Raw genomic sequence first — 21,641 nt, 5'->3', positions numbered from 1 at the left:
AAATTGTGGTAACACTACGGACTCAATAAGTCTATGTGAGGTCCTCATGGAACGGCCAGTTCAACCTAACCTAACCTCTTGGAAATATCTGAAGCTATTATGACCTTATCACGCGTTTAGTATTACCAAGACAATATAAATTATTTATTTATTTCATTAGAATTATCAAATCTATATATATAATAAGAAGTGTACATTTTGATTGTCACTCCATAACTCGAGAGCGGCTAAACAGATTGCCATGAAATTTTTAGGAAAGATACAGAAAGGAGAGATGATGGTTAGTTGATTTTGAAATCCGAAATCGGTTTAGCCATATATATATAAAAATCAAATTCTGTGTGTGTGTGTGTGTTCGCTATGGAAACGTATTTCCCACACATCAATCATCACCAAATTTTGGTTATGGGTTCCTTCGATCAACGGGAAGGTTTTAAGCTAAAAACAATTTCGATATATAAAAGGGGCGTGGCACCTCCCATACAAATGGAATCTTTGGTACTGCATACCTTTGAAGGTATACATGCCAGAACATTGAAATTCAATGAGGAGTTATATGAGGTCAATCCCTAACACCACCAAGAAAATGCGGAATTTGGAGAAAGGGGCGTGGCACCTCCCATACAAATGGAATCTTTAGTAATGCATAACTTTGAAGGTATACATGCCAGAACATTGAAATTCAGTAAGGAGTTATATGAGGTCAATCCCTAACACCACCAAGAAAATGCGGAATTTGGAGAAAGGGGCGTGGCACCTCCCATACAAATGGAATCTTTAGTAATGCATAACTTTGAAGGTATACATGCCAGAACATTGAAATTCAGTAAGGAGTTATTTGAGGTCAATCCTTAACACCACCAAGAAAATATGGAATTGGGAAAAAGGGGGCGTGGCACCTCCCATACAAATGGAATATATTATACTGCATATATCTGGATGTCGTAATGGTATCATAATTAAAATTGGTAAGGAGCTATGTGGCGTTAAGTCCTAAAACCTTCAGTAAAATGTGGAATGGGGAAAAACTATGGCTGCCGTACAAACTTAAGTTATTTTAACACCTAAAGTTTGAATGCATTGTTGGTTTAGCTGTTATGCCTTTTGGACGTTTAGTAATCTGCCGCTGTTAAAAAAGTTGTTTAGCTTCAGTCTATCTACATCTTCTATAAAAATCAAATTCTGTGTGTGAGTTCCCTATGAAAACGTGTTTGCTATACTTCGATCATCACCAAATTTTGGCTCGAGGTTCCTTCGATCAAGACGAAAGTTTTTCATATTTCAGAATTAATAATTTTAAATTTAAATGTTTTTGTTTTTTGGCTATGCGAAAGAACTATCTTAGCTCCCAAAAATGATCATGTTAACAAAATCAATGATCGCTTTCAAAATCAATTTCCTGGTGAAGTGACGAAATATAAATCGATCGACACAGTTACAGATGAATTATCCAAATGAATTTCTATACTCCTTAGAACCAAAAGGAATGCCTGCGCATATATCAACTTTGAAAATTGGCTCACCAGTCATGCTTCTTCGGAATGTAATCAAAGCAACAATCATCAGCGGTAAAAGCAATAAAATAATACAAAATAAGATACAATAAGATGCAAGAATAAAATGTTTTAACAGAAAATTTCACCAAATATGCGTACAAAATTCAATTCAATTTACAGAACAATAAATTAAATTATCAACAAACAAAACAGAAAAAATAACGCAACATCCATTCGATCTCGGGCGTTACAACGTGCGCCTGTTAAAGCTAGTACATTAATAAAAATTACAAGTTGTAAAATATGGGAAAATAAAGGCGTCGCTTCGGCTGCTCTTCATCTTCTTACTCAACGTTATTACAAATCGCTGTCAAACTCCCTCGAGTTATATTTAATGTTGCTAGTTGATTACTTTTTGGATAGGGTATCCAACAGAAGCCAATTGGAAACACGTGAGGATTCCATTTCATCCTCCCAACAGTTTTTTCCAGCTCAGTAGGGGACTCGCACTTCATTTGCGGGTAGCAAACCATTCATCCACTCAAGTTCTTAAATCATGGGCAGTTGTCAAGAAAAAACACGATAAAAAGTGTTCGATGGCAATTTAACTAACGAATTGTCCATTCGTAAGCTCAAAATTATGATGCTTCTATCATTATTTAGAGAACAATTTTTTTAATGAAAAATTAAGAAAAAAATAAACTGTCCAGAGTAGAAAATATTTTGTTAGCTGCAAAACCCTTTCATAACACTTTTTGAAGTTTGGAAACCACAGTTCTCATACCAAAATATGGAAACCAAACCTTCCTCGAGCGTTCTATATCGAATTGAGGTGCCGAACCGACCAGTGTCGATTATATAATTATGGTAAACAACCTAGGCAAAGAAGCATAAGTCGGGCTGAGAAACTTTCATTAGTTGAGAGAGCATTACTTCTCAATAGCTCACAAAGTACAAAGTTTTTTTTTTTTGGAAAGAATGATTGTCCGTTTGATTCCTATCAAACATGTCGCCACCACAAAAAGTTTAGCAATGACAATACAAAGCGCCCGCAAAACTGGGTATTGGAGCAACCCAAGAAGAGATTGCTGCATAAGTAAAAATATAATTTCCGTTCTTCGAAACTAGTCTCTAAAAAAGATGTTGGCTTTCGAAGTTTGAAACTGAAAGCACACTTATGTATATTTTGTATTTACTGTTTAAAAAAAGAAATGTAGACTTTGGTCTGACTTCATATTTCAACTGTAAATTCTAATTTTCAAGCTTATACAGTGGTTATTATGAGGGTCTACATAAAAATAAGTTGGTGGGCCTAGACACGCGTATTTTCATGCTTTGATGCGCTGTGTACTTTATAGCTTTTAATTTTTTATACAAACTTAAACATAATTTATAAATCGAAATACGAGGGCTTTTACACACGTCTACAGTTTTAACTTTTTAAACACACAGAATAAAAATAAATTAAGCAATCAATTTCAAACTATGAAAGCCAATATCTATGTTATAGGAAATTACTTATTTGCTCATGGATCAATCTCTGCTAATTGCAAGAAAATTTAATTAATTTTGTTATATGGTGTAATGGTGCGTGACGCAATTCTCATTTGTTGTCCTCATGCGCAGCTTCATTACATCGAAACGCCCAATAAATTTTCGAAAGTGTTTACTTTGATACTAAGAAACGAAAACAAGACTCGAGGAATTTTCTTAAATTCCAAAATAGGAACATGGCTGTATGCTTTCTCTGCCAACGTACTACTGAGCTGTGCCAAAAATTGGCTTCACGCAATTGCGCTAAATACCAACCATAGCGCTGACTTCATGATATCGGCGTAAAAAAAACGCCAATTCCCAACCTTGAAATGCTCAAGAGAAATTGAGCTTAACATACCAAAAGGTATCACGCTGCAATAATCACTAATAAACTGGGTTTTGGTTTTATTTTCTGTTTGTTTTTGCAATTATGTAATTTTTATTTACTTGTTTAATTTAAAAAATCTAAGAATATATATATATATATAAATAAAAAGTAAAAAAATTATGCAAATTCAATTCATGTGGTTGAACGTTATTGCCGTCCCTGTCCATTCAGCTTAGATATTTTTTGCTATATAAAACAATTTTCTCATAAATTTTACATCTCCATATGAATTCCATAGATATTTCATTTCATGCTTATCAATACAAATCTTAGAAGAAGCTCTCGCTCGCGCTCTCTCTTCTCAACGGCCTACATAATATACATTATGGTACATTTGTGACAAAGTCGTACAATGCATATTTGGCTTCACATTTAGTTTCATTACTTCATCTATGTATATTTGTTTGTATCAGCATTTTTGTTTAAATAATAATAAAAACATTTAATTTAATTTCATTTAAATCACGCGTTACTGCCGTCAACGCTCTTCAATTGTATTTCTCTCTCATAACTAACTGTAACTAAATATTGTATTGCTATAAAAATTATACCACATTAACTTGAATTTTTTTATATTTCATTTTTGTTTAGGTATATAAATAAAATTTTCGTTTTGGTTGAATTTTATGTTAATCCATTTTCTTTATTTTTCATTTATTTTTTAGTTATACATATATAAATTTTGAATTTTTTCTTACGACATTTATTTTGTTTCGAGCATAATAAATGTAGTGATTTATATTAGTTTTAATTTGTTTTTTGTTTCTGTATTTTTTTGTTTTTTGTTTAATTACTTTTACGTAAGTGTTAATGTCAGGAAATGTAAAATTAAACAAAAAAAAAACAGGTAAACTTTTTTTGTAATAACAATAACAACATATGTATGTGTGTGTGCATGTATAAAAAAATTAAAAGCTTGAAGAAAACTGCCCATGTTTAACGCTAAAAATGCATCTGAAAAAACAAAATGATTAAAATTCATTAAAATACAAATACAGCAAGTCCAGCCAAGCTGGATACACACAGCGCACAATGAACTTCGAACATGTTTTAATTCGATAAAAGATTGGCATTCGCTTTCGCAACGCGATACATAGGAGGGGAGTTCGACAACATTTCGGAATTTTTTTAAGTTTCTCTAATTTTTTCAGAATTACTTCGTTACGACATTGTTGCCAAACGGTTTCATAATTGTATCCAGTCCTTGGAACTTGGTATTCCCTGGAACATATTACTGTAAAAAACCAACAGCAAGGGCCATTTCGAACTAAAAAAAATTCAGAAATGGCCCCGATATCATCTGTAGGTTATCTCGAAATGGTTTCGAGTTGCTGTTGTCGTTCGAGTTGCTCAAACTGAATGGTAGATTTCGAACGCCCCTTCTGCATCTCCTTTGGAATTCGGCTGCGCCGTTGCAACTCCACAATAAATACCAATTTTGCTATATAGATTTTTGCACTTCAATCCAAAAGTAACACTGGGTAAACGTTTGTGAAGTGGTCTCATATTTTTCGAACTTCAAATTGTTTTGCAAAGTTTTGGCTATAATTATGTTTTCGAATTGCTGGAACTTATTTTTCTCGCGATTCGATGTACTTGGGTGTGTTGGAGCTACCTCTTATGACAAAGCATCACTTCTTTGGCAAAGTTTGATCAGCTGTAGCAATCAGCGCTAGAAACCCATATGCAAGAAAAAAGGTTCACTGCGCTATTGCAGCACATTGTCAGTAGAATTTTGGCAATACTGCTGTTAATTTTTTGCGACTCGAACATTGTTGAAACAGTTACATTTCTCCTCCTAATTTTTATATATACTCATTAAAAAATATATATTTTTTTGCAAGATAGATAAACGGCTTGCGAAATTTTTTTTATTTTTCTTCACTTTAAGATATAATTTTGAGCTTGAATTGTACTTGTTTGAAAAATATGTCAGTTGCAAGAAAATAAATGGAGTGCAAACAATATCGAAAACAAGTTTATGGCTAAATTCCAAAAATGATTCTTACCTGTCTCAAAATTGAGCGAATTTGGTTTAGCCATACGAGATAAAACAAGTACAAAACAAAAAATTTCGTAAACATTTGTCTAGCTATAATTTTTAAATAAATTCGAATTTCCAAAAAAAAAATTTATTCCGAAATATTAGACGAAATCGGTATAGCCAGTAGCGATAAAACAAGTGCAAAGCAAACATTTTTGAATAATTCGTTTTTGCTATGATTACAGTAATATTTCGATTCACGATAATAAAGAGGAAGAGGTTATCGTCACTTTTGCCTGTTGCAAAATTGAAAAAACCCGGTTTGAACAGTCTCGCGAACGCATGTGAAAAGTATACAATTTCGAAAACTAGTTTATGGCTACAGTTCCAAAATAAAATTCAAATTTCGAATCATTTTTAACGCCCTACTTTTGCTTTAATATGAATTCCAGAAATCTTCTAACAAAAATATTTGGCCAATATCCCACTTCACAAATTTTTACGCAGCTGTCTTTTAATCTCATTTTAGTCAAGCCTAAACATGTTTGAAACCCATTGTGTGAACACGGTAATGGCAGCGTAGTGAAATGAGTTTTGTGCCTTCTATATATAAAAAAATTTCACAATTCATGTAACTATTTAATCCTCTTTTTTTACATTAACTATGTGTGTGTGAATGTAATGCGTTCTACGTTTTTGAGTTATCTTTCAGTTCTAAATTGCTTTTGTGTTGCACAACACATACTTTATGTACATATACATACATTCGGCATTCATATTCGTATATGTTTATTTATTATACTAAATTTAAGATAAATATCTTTAATTAATATTTCATTAGTTACTTTTTATTATTACGATTTCTTTTACGTTCACTTTACTTGTATGTATGTATAAGTTTATGTTGGTAGTAATAAAACATTTTGATGAAGTATTAAACTTAACTTAATTACTTCCTAAACTGTGACTATGCGCATGCCTTGTTTTGCGATTACCATTACGCTTAGTTAGTTTCTCATCGTTAGGTATGTGTGTAGTAATGTATTTATGTAATTATGTGTATGGATGCTGGATGCAGCGGCTATACGTTAGTCATGCTTGCAATGAGATTTTGTGAATGTGTGTGTATGCATTTTTATGACCGCTTAGTGGGCATTGGCATGCAAGCTATCTTTCTTATTATAATCAACATCATCATCATTACCGACAATAATAACCTAGAATTATTTCACTAATTATAATTAGCCATTCTCTTCCTCTCTGCTTCTACATTCTCTTCTCTCTCTTCTAAGCGTTGAATTTTCATTTTTTAAATTTCTGGTCAAGTTAAGTCTTGTTTACTTATACATAGAATGCATATATGTATGTATGTATGCCTTATTTGTTATGTTTTATATGTATTCGCAAAATGATATATATTGGAACGATTTTGCGTCACCCCTTGTCAAATTTGATTTCGAGACAAACCGGTTTCGGAAAATCGTTCCAATATACATCATTTATCCACCCTGTCGGAAAATCAACAAAACAAAATAAGTATTCGCAAAACATAATAGTTTTATCGTATGATTACCTTATTTTTTATGTTATTTCAAACTAATGTGTAATTTAACAGTTTGTAAGAGATGTTGGCTTTCAAGAAGAGAGATACGACGTTTTTTCCAACAGCGTTATTCGCTATACTCATTAATAAAATGTAATCTAGCGCCTGAAGGACAAACACATTTCATAGAAATAAGTCAAGTATGAAAAATACTAACTAGAAAAATTTTGAAAAATGAAGGACCCAGGCACATACTAAAACCCCGAAATCGTTTTGCATCCTTTGATAAAATTTCTTCGTTTCGTGATTTTAGATGTCGAAATACGCCTTGAAGTATGCCACAATTTTTTTCGCTTTATATAGCACCCCTAACCGAATCGATTATTTTACATTTTTAATCTTCAAACATTTGGACAATTGCAAAAAATTTTAGCGTAGTCGAAATAGATTTGTAGACAGTTTTCAGTTTTCGTTGGATATACCACATGAAAAAAAAAAATCAATTGACTGCCTACTGCTATACTTTGTTTCTGCAAGCTAGCATTTCTAGTGTTGTTATTGTTGGTTTTGTAGGGATAAGGACACTCCACGAAGGTTGTGTGGAGAGCTATCGATGTTATTGGTGCTTTGCCGGGTATACATCCGCTACGTTCCGGTAACAAACACCATTAAGGTACTACCCCGACCATCTCGGGAACGCGCATTTCTAGTAAAGGAATTCAGAATTTTGTTTATTTGGTGTTGGAAACGTTGCTATAGCAAATGAAAGCTATGGATCGTGAACAACTTTTTTCATTTTAAATTTTTTCTTTGCATATTTTGTTTTGTTTTGACAATTATTAATTTGCTATTCAAAATTGAAAAAATATACTACGGTTTTTAATGTTGCGTATATGACATGACCGTAGCAAATGCATAGCCGTATTTTTGTTTGGCGTTTTGTGTAAAAATACTACACCAGTTTGCAAATACAATGATGTTAGACCATTTGCACAAAATCCTGAACTCCCCTACTAGGGTATGTTAGTTTAGTGCATATATGTACATATAATAATTAATACACTTCATAAAAACAAAATTTCAATTCGTGGATATTTAAAACATACTTTAAGACGCAAATTTCCTCTTTTCTTTATTTCCATACCGTACAGATATCATTTTCTCTACTGTCCAAACAAACAGCCAAAAGATGAAATGATCAAAGAGTGCAAAACTGTTTTGAGATTTAACTACTTGGGTTTAGGTATCACATTTGGAGTAGGAATTACCCTCAAACTGTTGCAGTGCAATATGACTTTACAAGCACAAGCTCATACAAGTCTGATTTAAGCCGCTTTGGCTTAAGACAATGTACAACGCTTTATGTCTGTCGTTTGGGTTCAAACTTTTCATTTCACCTGTTTATATTATTTTTGTATTATATCATAATGAATAATTTAAATTAGTAATAATATTTGCATCATTTCGCCTTTTTTATATTTATTATTCTTAAATTGTGTGAAAAATAAGAACGTTCTACGTTTATTATTTCTCCTGCGTTACGTTCGCGTACGCTTTCATATTCTTTGTTATTTCTAGTTTGTTTGTTGTTGTTGTTGCTGCTGCTGTGGTGTATGTATTTATTTGTGTTGTTGTTGCTGTTGGTGTGGCTGTCATTGCTGTTGCTGGTGCGCGTGTTGTTGATGTTACTATCATTGCATTTACAGGCAAACTGATTGATATCGTTGTAGTTGATGTAGTTACAGTTATTGTTGAATTTAATGCTAACGTTACTAACGAAGTTGATTGCTCTTGTTGTTGTTGAGTGTGTACAGGCGACGTTGCCATCGTCTGCTGCTGTGCTATCAACATCACTTGTTTGGAATTTTCGATGCCTCGGCCGGTCATCATTGTCGTTGCTATCGTCTCACCAGTGCCGACGCTGATGGACTGTTTGTTAATTTTTTTTTTTTTTAGCAATTTCCAAATGTTGTTTACAGCCATTAGTGAAAAAGAAATGAATATAGAAATAATAATTAATTATTTTCAATCAATTAAGCAAATATTTATGTACATTTTATTGATTTTTACAAAATGGTCAAATATTTACATAAGGGCACTTTGCAACGTAACGATTTAACATAAGCGTTTACAACATGAATTCGACTAAATAAAGCTTCAAACTTTTCTTGCAACCAAAACATTCTAGAATGTGGTGCAAATGCAAAGAACTGAAACAAAATATTGGTATACTAATTATTAATCAATTTGACAAAAAAAGCTAAAAAAGGCATCGGTGATTAGGAAGCTGTAAAGCTAGGCAACAACGGCAGGTGGCAGGGTAGTGCGTGTAGTTGTGTCTCTAATTGCATGATTGTATGTGTATATGCGACAATATCTATATATGATATTTGAGTCGTTCCTTTGTTACCCTCTTTAAAAGTCTGGCAAATTTGTCATAGTCATAACGCCATATATAATAACCATGTTTTTACTGATCCATATCAATTGGTATCAGTTATTGGTGCCTTAACCTAAAAATCGTGAAATCTTCATAAAAATGAAGACAACGCAAAAAATTTAAAACATATACCATAAAAAATAATTCTCTTTGTCAAAACGTATCCAAAACAATAAATAAAATCTACAAAAAGCTAATAAATTCTCCAACTCGAATATTTTTATACTCAGTTGAGCAGAGCTCACAGAGTATATTAAGTTTGATTGGATAACGGTTGGTTGTACATATATAAAGGAATCGAGATAGATATAGACTTCCATATATCAAAATAATCAGGATCGAAAAAAAAATTGATTGAGCCATGTCCGTCCGTCCGTCCGTTCGTCCGTCCGTTAACACGATAACTTGAGTAAATTTTGAGGTATCTTGATGAAATTTGGTATGTAGGTTCCTGAGCACTTATCTCAGATCGCTATTTAAAATGAACGATATCGGACTATAACCACGCCCACTTTTTCGATATCGAAAATTTCGATAAACCGAAAAAGTGCGATAATTCATTACAAAAGACAGATAAAGCGACGAAACTTGGTAGATGAGTTGAACTTATGACGCAGAATAGAAAATTAGTAAAATTTTGGACAATGGGCGTGGCACCGCCCACTTTTAAAAGAAGGTAATTTAAAACTTTTGGCGGCCACCGTGGTGTGATGGTAGCGTGCTCCGCCTATCACGCCGTATGCCCTGGGTTCAACTCCCGGGCAAAGCAACATCAAAATTTTAGAAATAAGATTTTTCAATTAGAAGAAAATTTTTCTAAGCGGGGTCGCCCCTCGGCAGTGTCTGGCAAGCGCTCCGATTGTATTTCTGCCATGAAAAGCTCTCAGTGAAAACTCATTTGCCTTGCAGATGCCGTTCGGAGTCGGCATAAAACATGTAGGTCCCGTCCGGCCAATTTGTAGGGAAAAATCAAGAGGAGCACGACGCAAATTGGAAGAGAAGCTCGGCCTTAGATCTCTTCGGAGGTTATCGCGCCTTACATTTATTTTATTTTTAATTTAAAACTTTTGCAAGGTGTAATTTGGCAGTCGTTGAAGATATCATGATGAAATTTGGCAGGAACGTTACTCCTATTACTATATGTACGCTTAATAAAAATTAGCAAAATCGGAGAATGACCACGCCCACTTTTAAAAAAAAATTTTTTTTTAAAGTAAAATTTTAACAAAAAATTTAATATCTTTACAGTATATAAGTAAATTATGTCAACATTCAACTCCAGTAAGGATACGGTGCAACAAAATACAAAAATAAAAGAAAATTTCAAAATGGGCTTGGCTCCGCCCTTTTTCATTTAATTTGTCTAGGATACTTTTAACGCCATAAGTCGAACAAAAATTAACCAATCCTTTTGAAATTTGGTACGGGCATAGATTTTATGACGTTAACTGTTTTCTGTGAAAATGGGCGGAATCGGTTGATGCCACGCCCAGTTTTTATACCAGTCGTCCGTCTGTCCTTCCGCATGGCCGTTAACACGATAACTTGAGCAAAAATCGACATATCTTTAATGAACTTAGTTCACGTGTTTACTTGAACTCACTTTATCTTAGTATGAAAAACGAACGAAATCCGACTATGACCACGCCCACTTTTTCGATATCGAAAATTACGAAAAATGAAAAAAATGCCATAATTCTATACCAAATACGAAAAAAGGGATGAAACATGGTAATGTAATTGGATTGTTTTATTGACGCGAAATATAACTTTAGAAAAAACTTTATAAAATGGTTGTGACACCTACCATATTATGTAGAAGAAAATGAAAAAGTTCTGCAGAGCGAAATAAAAAACCCTTAAAATCTTGGCAGGTATTACATATATAAATAAACTAGCGGTATCCAACAGATAATGTTCTGGGTCACCCTGGTCCACATTTTGGTCGATATCTGGAAAACGCCTTCACATATACAACTACCACCACTCCCTTTTAAAGCTCTCATTAATGCCTTTAATTTGGTATCCATATCGTACAAACTCATTCTAGAGTCACCCCTGGTCCACCTTTATGGCGATATCTCGAAAAGGCGTCCACCTATAGAACTAAGCCCCACGCCCTTTTAAAATACTCATTAACACCTTTCTTTTGATACCCATATTGTACAAACAAATTCTAGGGTCACCCCTGGTCCACCTTTATGGCGATATCTCGAAAATGCGTCCACCTATAGAACTAAGGCCCACTCCTATACAACAACCACCACTCCCTTTTAAAGCCCTCATTAATACCTTTAATTTGATACCCATATCGTACAAACACATTCTAGAGTCACCCCTGGTTCACCTTTGTGGCGATATTTCGAAACGGCGTCCACCTATAGAACTAAGGCCCACTCCCTTTTAAAATACTCATTAACACCTTTCGTTTGATGCTCATATTGTACAAACATATTCTAGGGTCACCCCTGGTCCACCTTTATGGCGATATCTCGAAACGGCGTCCACCTATGGAACTAAGGATTACTCCCTTTTAAAATACTCATTAACACCTTTCTTTTGTCACCCATATTGTACAAACAAATTCTAGGGTCACCCCTGGTCCACCTTTATGGCGATATCTCGAAACGGCGTCCACCTATGGAACTAAGGATTACTCCCTGTTAAAATACTCATTAACACCTTTCTTTTGATACCCATATTGCACAAACGAATTCTAGAGTCACCCCTGGCCCACCTTTATGGCGATATCTCGAAACGGCGTCCACCTATGGAACTAAGGATTACTCCCTTTTAAAATACTCATTAACACCTTTCTTTTGATACCCATATTGTACAAACAAATTCTAGGGTCACCCCTGGTCCACCTTTATGGCGATATCTCGAAACGGCGTCCACCTATGGAACTAAGGATTACTCCCTTTTAAAATACTCATTAACACCTTTCATTTGATACCCATATCGTACAAACGCATTCTAGAGTCACCCCTGGTCCACCTTTATGGCGATATCTCGAAAAGGCGACCACCTATACAACAACCACCACTCGCTTTTAAAACCCTCATTAATACCTTTAATTTGATACCCATATCGTACAAACACATTCTAGAGTCACCCCTGGTCCACTTTTATGGCGATATTTCGAAACGGCATCCACCTATAGAACTAAGGCCCACTCCCTTTTAAAATACTCATTAACACCATTCGTTTGATGCCCATATTGTACAAACAAATTCTAGGGTCACCCCTGGTCCACCTTTATGGCGATATCTCGAAACGGCGTCCACCTATGGAACTAAGGATTACTCCCTTTTAAAATACTCATTAACACCTTTCATTTGATACCCATATCGTACAAACGCATTCTAGAGTCAACCCTGATCCACCTTTATGGCTATATCGCTAAATGGCGTCCACCTATAGAACTATGGCCCACTTCCTCATAAAATACTCTTTAATGCCTTTCATTTGATATGCATGTCATACAAACACATTCCAGGGTTTCCCTCGGTTCATTTTCCTACATGGTTATTTTCCCTTATGTTGTCACCATAGCTCTCAACTGAGTATGTAATGTTCGGTTACACCCGAACTTAACCTTCCTTACTTGTTAGGTTATGGATATGGCGAAAAACCAAAAACCAATTGGTTGGTTATAGCTAGGGCGTTATGATATGGCACCATTGACCAAATACATTGATTTCCATAAGGTTCGTTTATATGGATATGGATACGTCCAGTTTAAACGGCCCTTTAACAATTTAAGGGTACTGGTTTTGATGCGGGATAAGGGACTTAAACCCAAATACTTAAACCTCAAAACCGTTTTTGCATTCTTTGCTCAAACATCTTTGCCAGACCATTTTTAATTTACAATATTTACCTTGGTTGAATTTAGAACAAGTAAAAAAAAAGAGTTCAAATACGGAGTGCAATACGTAGTAAAGGTTCATGTAGTTAGCCCATTGGCTCTCTTAAGAAGGAATACTTTTTTTGGACAGCACAAATTAAATATTATATCGGAGGTCGTCGCGGGGTTAAAATGTTCTAGACAAATAGTCTAGCTAGCTCTTAAAACCTATTTTATGCAAACTTTCTACAACAAAAAGGAGCCAAAAAATAGTTTCATGAAAGAGATAACTGATTAAAGTATTCTACAAAATTATTCTTCGATCCAAAATATGTTTTCACACCTTGTTCAAGATGGCAAAATATACCAAATCTGAAATGGCCGTAGTAAAGAAACAAAGTGATTTCGATATTTTACTATATGGATCATTTAAACGGTTAAGCGCCAATTAAGTAAGTAAGTGAGTAGTGATAGAACGATACGATCACGAGAAAACGCTCAAGAAATTTTTTTACTTTCCCTTGAAAGCCAAACTTGCAAGTGCTTTTATTTCAAAATCTGTAGTTTCCTTTTCTATTATTCATTTATAAAGTTCCTCCAAGACGCAATTCCTGAGCATTTCTTGTACACTTGCAGAAGCGTTGGAATATTGGGTATTGAACATGATTGAAATCAGATTCTAACCATAGAAAACGGAAAAAATGGACAAAGCATTAACAAATGCTGATGAAGTTATGAAACTTGACGAGTTCAGTAAATTTAGTACAATTTTGTAAAATAGACGTGGCACCGTAGAAGAAAATTTAAGTTTTAAAGCCGTAAATCAAAAGCCGTTTATATTATTTGTGCCCATCTAATATCGGGCTAGCGGAATATATATGTGGTGCCGTGCCTGGGCTTCGAAATAGATCTATGGGCCACAACTGAGCCGGATCGTTGGCGCCAGAATGCAGAAATGGCAGAACATACTATACACGTGTGTACCCATGGTTTTAAATTAATGGAAGGGTCGGGGCTGCTGTTTACTGTGTCGATCCAGAAATAAGTAAATCCTACAGGCTGCCAGATTACTGTAGCGCCGTGAAGAAAACAGCAGAAATTTTGGAGAAAGCGTGCTTAAGCTTCACCCGCGTTAATATATAAATTGCTAGCCAAGCGGAGATTAAGGCAATAATCTCCCACAGTACTTCTTCAAGAACTGTCCTGAAATGCAAAGAAGCATTGAAAAAACATCGCTCACTACGGACCATACATCCATACTGCCTTCCCGGTCATAAAGGTAAAGGCCGATGAGCTAGCAAAGGAGGGTGTACCACTCGCTGAATAGACGGTAGACGTCCTAATCCGTTTGGGAGAAATCAAAAGGATACAGGAGGTGCATATGATCAATCAAGCAGGACAGGCGTGGACAGAAGTGCCGGGCTGCCTACGACATTAGAATTACAAAATTGCTCATATCTCTGAAGAGAGAAAACTTAAGTGCGCTCCCCAGGTCAAGGCTCCAGCTATTAGGGCGGCAGAGTTGGCAGATCTTGAGGCAGCAATTAAGATAGGTCCTAGAAAACTTGCCAAGAGGGCGGAGTTATTCCATAACATAAGTCCTGGTACCTGATTGGGGTTTTTCGGTTTGGTCGTCAAACAAATTCTGGTAACACTATAGACACATTCAGACTTTATTAACCGGCCAGTTCAACCTAACCTATATCATTTTTGCAAATTGACGGAGCTATGGTCCTTATTATTACATATAGATTTGAGGGCCACGCCAACTTTAAAAAAAAGTTGCCTTAATTTAACATTAACAAAAATGCAATATACATATGTACGTATACATACATATACATATGGTACGTAGCATGAAAGTTTAAAAAAGTAGGAAAAACGTTCCGATCCAATGTACTGGTCGTAGTAGATTTCAAAGGCAGTTATGCATGACAGACAACCCCCTAAATATATCAACGAGATGAGACCTTAATATTAAATTCATCATGATTAGTTCCATATGTTTTGCCAAACAAAAAAATACTGTAATCCGATATTTAGATGATAAAAAACATATTGTGACGAATGTTAGCTTCACTAAGCGATACTATCATCACTATGCCGATACTAAGCAGCCACTCGTATGTACGTAAACAAACCAATCATCATTTATACACATGCATACAAGGCAGCGGAGAGATACTCTCAAACGCATGTCATCATCAGCCGACGTAGTACGCACATATACACACGCATATAGCTCCAAACTACAAATATACATGTATATGGCTGGTAACTTAGCATGAAGTTCACGAAATTACTAGACCTTAGTAGAAATGGGTGAACGAGGAAACCGAGAGTATAAAAGCAGCGCAAGCTGAGGCATGACTAAGCAGTTTGATTTAAACACGCAATTAGTTGTGAAGTAAGAGTTATTGTGAAGTACTCTCAAAGTAGTCTAATAAATACCATTTTACATTATTGAATATTGGAGTTATTTATTCAACAGTTTAGCGATTCGAACGTTAGCAGAAGGTTTCAAATAAGCGGAATTTCAATAAATTCGTTACAATGTATATATGCATGTCCATTATACAACTCATCCCAAAGAAATAATTATAAAGTTCTTTCTTCAGTTTATAGTTGAAAATAAGTTTAAATAATATCCATGATAATTGTTTATATTCTTCGATTTCTTTATAAAAATTATCAAATAAATAAATTACTATTTCCACGTATACAAATTTTAACTATTCTAGCAACGGGATAATAGTGCGTTATAATTCGGATTTCCAAATTAAGTGGATAATTTAATAACAGCTTTGAGAAAACTAGTCCAACTTGTGTAATTTACAAACAAATATTTTCTTTACTTTATTCTGATACCTCTCAACTGCCCCTCACTCTCCCTCTTCCACTCTCCTCTTCTTCTTCCTCGCAATGCCTCTCCTCACCACCCCCCCCCCCCCCCTCGTCTTTCCACCTACTCGTTCTGCTCTTGTCTTTCCCTGTGCATATCCCTCTCTTCGTCCCTACCCCTTCAATCCCTGTATATGAGTGATCGTCAGCAAGTATATAATTAAGCGCAATCACTTCACACATATTATTATTCCTTTTCGTTTAGTAGTCGCTGAACAAGCGGAGTAGTAAACATCGAATGAACGTGTTATTTATTTCCATATTTCAAAAAACTTATTTTGCAAGCTCATGTGCAGAATCTTTCAATTGTTTAATGTTAGCAATATATTTTATTAACATTTTTTTTTAACTCAAGCAATAAAATAGTATTTTTAACAACCATGCGCGCAGCAGTCTTGTCGCGTTACTAGTTAATCAACGACTAAACTACTACTACATTGATTTTATTTTTAACAACACAGCTAAAGTTTCAATTTGGTGACCACTACTGTAGACCCTTTACCATATCAGTCTCTATGTCCGTTAGCACTTCCTTTACCTCTCTATCTTCCTCATCTCCTTATCGAACTACGAATACAATTTTATTTTTTCAAAAACACCTTCTTGGTTAGGCTAAATATTTACCAAATTTAAATTTCACGTCATGTTCTTTTTGTAGTTTTTCAAGTTGTGGTGTGATGGTAGCGTGCTCCGCCTATCACACCGTATGCTCTGGGTTCAACTCCCGGGCAAAGCAACATCAAAATTTTAGAAATAAGGTTTTTCAATTAGAAGACAATTTTTCTAAGCGGGGTCGCCCCTCGGCAGTGTTTGGCAAGCGCTCCGGGTGTATTTCTGCCATGAAAAGCTCTAGTGAAAACTCATCTGCTTTGCAGATGCCGTTCGGAGTCGGCATAAAGCATGTAGGTCCCGTCCGGCGAATTTGTAGGGAAAATCAAGAGGAGCACGACGCAAATTGGAAGAGAAGCTCGGCCTTAGATCTCTTCGGAGGTTATCGCGCCTTACATTTATTTTTTTTTTATTCTTAAGTTAATTATCTTATTTGTTTTAGGTATTGTACAAATGCATGCCCTTCTAAATCCTTCTAAAATTTAACATTTTTCACAAGCCAGGGTAAAACTATAAAAATACAGACTTCGTACTTTTCTTTTTCCAAGATGTCTCACTCTCAAATACTCACGTCAGAACTACGTCGTCCTGTTTCTTATACGTCCAATAATATTTTGGGAAAGATTTTTGGTTTGCGAAAAATTTTAGTAAGTGTATATATATAGTATTCATCTGTCCAAATGTTAATGTCAAATGAAATTACTCAACGTATCCCCGGTTCATTTAAAGTTAAAAATGTTAGTACCACGTCCGTTAGTACCAGCCACGAAACTGTTCGATATGTCTGGTTTGGCATTCATTAAGTATATGAGTAGCTTTAGTTTACTACAAAAACTGATAGGAATCGTATTTTAACAGATTGAGATTTTTTCACAACGAAAGCGGACAAAGGAAACACCACTGTGCTAATCGAAAAAGAGAAATATATATCCAAAACCGAAGATCTCATAGAGGAAATGAAATGTCGTAGAATAAGAGACGATCCCACAGATGAATACCAAAAACAAATCAAAATTGCTATAAAAAATTCAACAAATATAGTAGATTCTAACATGGCACATAGATTGGTCCAAATGAACCCTTCGGCTCATCCACTGATTGCGCTACCAAAAATCTACAAGCCGGACACGCCAATGAGGCCCATCATTAATTTTAAATCGGCACCATGTTACAAACTGTCCAAATATTTAAAAACGATATTGAAAGATACTCTGGAGCTAAGGAACGAATATGCAGTAGCTAACACAACAGAGCTAATAGAGAAACTTGAGACCGTAGAGCTAACAAAGAACAGCAAATTGGTATCTTTTGACACAAAAGATTTATACCCAACAGTAGTTAGCTCAACAATAGTTCATAATACAAAAAACAAAGTGAAAAGTATGCAAATCACAAATACGCTAAGAACCACTTTACGTCAAAACTATTTTCAATTCAACAATAAAATATATAGACAAACAAACGGTCTTGGAATGGGAGGCCTCACATCAGCAATTCTTATGGAAGTGTTCATGCAAAATCTGGAAGAAAAGTACACACAGGAGATGAAGTCCAAATTAGGCGTGTCATTTTATGCTAGATACGTGGATGACATAATATGCGTTTTAACTACTAATAACGAAGAGCTTGTACTGGAGTACCTCAACAAGCAGCACGAAAATATAAAATTTACAATGGAAACCGAAAAAGACGGAGGAATCAACTATCTAGACCTCACAATAAATATTGATAAAGAAGCCAAAATATTTAACTATCACATACGTATATAGAAAGCCAACGGCCACCGACACAGCAGCATAAAAATGCAGCATTAAGGCACTTGGTACATAGACTTGAAAGAACACCTCTTACACAATAGGCATATAAGAGAGAACTTGAGGTCATATATAATTACGCTGCAAACAACGGATATAAAAAAGCACTAGTAGATAGGCTCAGAAGGAGAAATGGAGAACCAAAAAGAAATAATGAAAAGGAAAATAATAGCTGGACGACTATGACACATACTGGAAAAGCAACATATAAATTGGCAAACTTCAAATCGAACAATCTAGGGCGAAAACTAAGAACTAACACTAACTCAGAGGATCCGCTTAGCAGCCACGGCGTATACAAGCTTACCTTTGGATGCCAACATAGTTACATAGGACAAACAGGACGGCAAATAAGAACGAGGTTCAGAGAACATATTAGAGATTACAACAAAAAAACGTGGAATCCAAACACTATACCAGAGTCTAACTGCGCGAATCACATGGTCGAAAATGAATGTTCCCCATCAAACATCAATAAAACAGTTAGGGTTCTTCACGTACAAGCAAAAGGCCGACGTCTCAACGTACTCGAAACATGGAAATCTACAAACAGAAAACATTCCACGGTAGAATAATAAACGAACAGATAAGCACAACTTCTGACACAATATTCGAGCCTTTAAAACTTGTTTACAAGAAACAAAGTAATCACACAGGTACAACGGACGAACAGACAACAACAAATAAACACAAAACAATTAACGCACCAAAACAACAAACCCACAAAGAAGGTAAATCGACTAAAATTACGGATTTTTACCTGCCCCAGTCAGCCACACAAATCGATCAGTAAAAACCACCCTCGGTTCTGAATGAGCACACAGCACATACACATAACTAAATATACACAAGCATCAATTTTGACAATACCTGCTCATGTACCTACGAACTATAAATACAGGACAAACGCCAACAACAGATCAGAACGAAAATCGACACTGATGATGGCACAACGCCGAAACGGGTTTGTCTCAAAACCAAATTTGACACGGGATGATGGAACATCGTTGCAATATACATCATTTATCCACCCTGTCGGAAAATCAACAAAACAAAATAAGTAGGTTTTTCATTTCGCGACATGCCAATTGGAATATAATACCAGTTTTGTGCTATTTTAACAAATCTTAACTGGGCTATCTTACCATTTAGAACATTATGAATTTTTTTTTAAATATCTGAGTTTTTCTGAAATAGGGGTAGGCTTCATAGAAGCCCTGAAGTTTTTTTTTTTTTGAGTTTTCCTCGAGCTTTTTTCAGTATAATTTGGTGAATCCTTCTTGTTGTTGTTGTTGTAGCAATGTTTCGCCCCACCTAATAGCTGCGACCGATCACAAATTGTCATCAGTATCCTCTAAGGGGAGTCCAAGGAAACTTGCTGTTTCGACAGGGGTGGACCATAATGAAAGGGGTGTTAGAGGCGTTGGTTCCACATTACAATTAAAGATGGTTGGCGTCATGTGGGGACACATTGCAAGCGGGGCATACATTTTGTATGTCGGGGTTGATTCTGGATATGTAAGAGTTTAACCTGTTACAGTATCCAGAACGAAGTTGAGCCAGAGTGACTCGCGTTTCCCTGGGGAGTATGCGTTCCTCTTCCGCAAGTTTTGGGTACTGCTACCCGAGTACTGGATTCACCGGACAATTCCCGGCATAAAGGTCCGACGCCTGTTTGTGGAGTTCACCAAGGACCTGCTTGTGTTTTTTTGCTTCATACGGCTGAGTTCTCAGGTGCCGTATTTCCTCAAAATGCTTACGGAGATGACTCCTTAAGTCCCTAGGCGGTGCTGGCTCATCAATCAGATGTCTGTTGGGATGCCTAGGTTTCTGGGTATTCAACAGGAACTGTTTGGTTAGCATCTCATTTCTCTCCCTGATGGGGAGTATTCTCGCCTCATAATGTAGATGATGTTCTGGGGATATAAGACAGCCCGTGGCCGTTCTGAGCGCAGTATTTTGGCAGGCCTGTAGCTTCTTCCAGTGGGTAGTTTTTAGGCTTGGCGACCATATAGAGGACGCGTAACACGCAAACGGCTGGCCAATTGCTTTGTACGTGGTAAAGAGCGTGGATTTTCGGAACAATTGCGGCTGCATGCTCACCAAAATGTAGATCCTGATCAAACGTCACACCCAAGCTTTTGGGGTGTAGGACAGTCGGTAGCGTAGTGCCATCGACGTGGATGTTCAAAATGATCGACATTTGGGACGTCCAAGTTGTAAATAGGGTCGCGGATGATTTAGTCGGTGATAATGCCAGGTTTCGCGAGACGAAAAAACTGGAGAGATCAGGGAGGTAGCCGTTTATTCTGTTGCAAAGCTCATCGATCTTTGGGCGCGGGCTTGTGGCCATTATTGTGCAGTCATCGGCGTCAGAGACGATAGTAACTCCTTCTGCTGGCGAAGGTAGTTTTGATATGTAAAAATTAAACAAAAGTGGGGATAGGACACCACCCTGAGGCACCCCTTGTTTAATTCTTCTTGGCTTTGATATTTCGTTTCTGAATTGCACCGATGCCTGCCGACCACCCAGATAATTTGCGGTCCACCTTTTAAGACATGGAGGAAGGGTAGACCCTTCCAAGTCTTGCAGTAACGTGCCATGGTTGACCGTATCGAAAGCTTTTGATAGGTCTAGCGCTACGAGTACTGTTCTATGGTGGGGCTTCTGATTTAGACCACAATTTATCTGGGTGCTAATGACATTTAGCGCGGTGGTGCTGCTATGGAGTTTTCTAAAGCCATGCTGATGACAGGCTAGCTGCAAATTTGCTTTGAAGTGGGGGAGCAAAATGGCTTCAAGCGTCTTGGCTACTGGCGATAGGAGAGATATCGGGCGATATGACTCTCCTATGTTAGCTGGTTTCCCAGGCTTTAAGCATTGGCATGGCTATGCCGTCTGGGCCCACTGCTTTGGATGGTTTAGCATGACCGATGGCATCCTCAACCTCCTTGGCGGTGATGGTAATTGGTGACGCGCTGAACTTTTGTTTACGTGCGCGTCTGTTGGCCCTCCTTCTATTTTTGTCGACCGTAGAATGCGTCATGTATTGTCGGCAGAAAGCGCTCGCGCATTTTTT

At 36.3% G+C, this 21,641-nt stretch overlaps 1 protein-coding gene across 9 annotated transcripts in view; it reads right to left on the bottom strand.

The window, feature by feature from the left end:
- Nucleotides 1-4,175: 4,175 nt before the first annotated feature.
- Nucleotides 4,176-21,641, bottom strand: part of faf (ubiquitin carboxyl-terminal hydrolase-like faf) — a 131,510-nt gene continuing 114,044 nt past the window's right edge. For 6 of the 9 annotated variants that reach the window (XM_067778221.1, XM_067778231.1, XM_067778245.1 and 3 more), the window contains one exon: nucleotides 4,176-8,876. In XM_067778221.1, the coding sequence (XP_067634322.1) occupies nucleotides 8,472-8,876 (405 nt within the window). In that variant the 3' untranslated portion in view covers nucleotides 4,176-8,471. The remainder of the gene's footprint in view (nucleotides 8,877-21,641) is intronic. The other 3 variants (XM_067778289.1, XM_067778278.1, XR_010951788.1) reach the window with 3 other exon arrangements.

Source organism: Eurosta solidaginis, chromosome 1 (genome assembly GCF_040869045.1).
Source record: "Eurosta solidaginis isolate ZX-2024a chromosome 1, ASM4086904v1, whole genome shotgun sequence".
NCBI lineage: Eukaryota > Metazoa > Arthropoda > Insecta > Diptera > Tephritidae > Eurosta > Eurosta solidaginis.
Note: the sequence above shows the minus strand (reverse complement) of the source record. Positions and strands in the feature narration are given on the sequence as shown.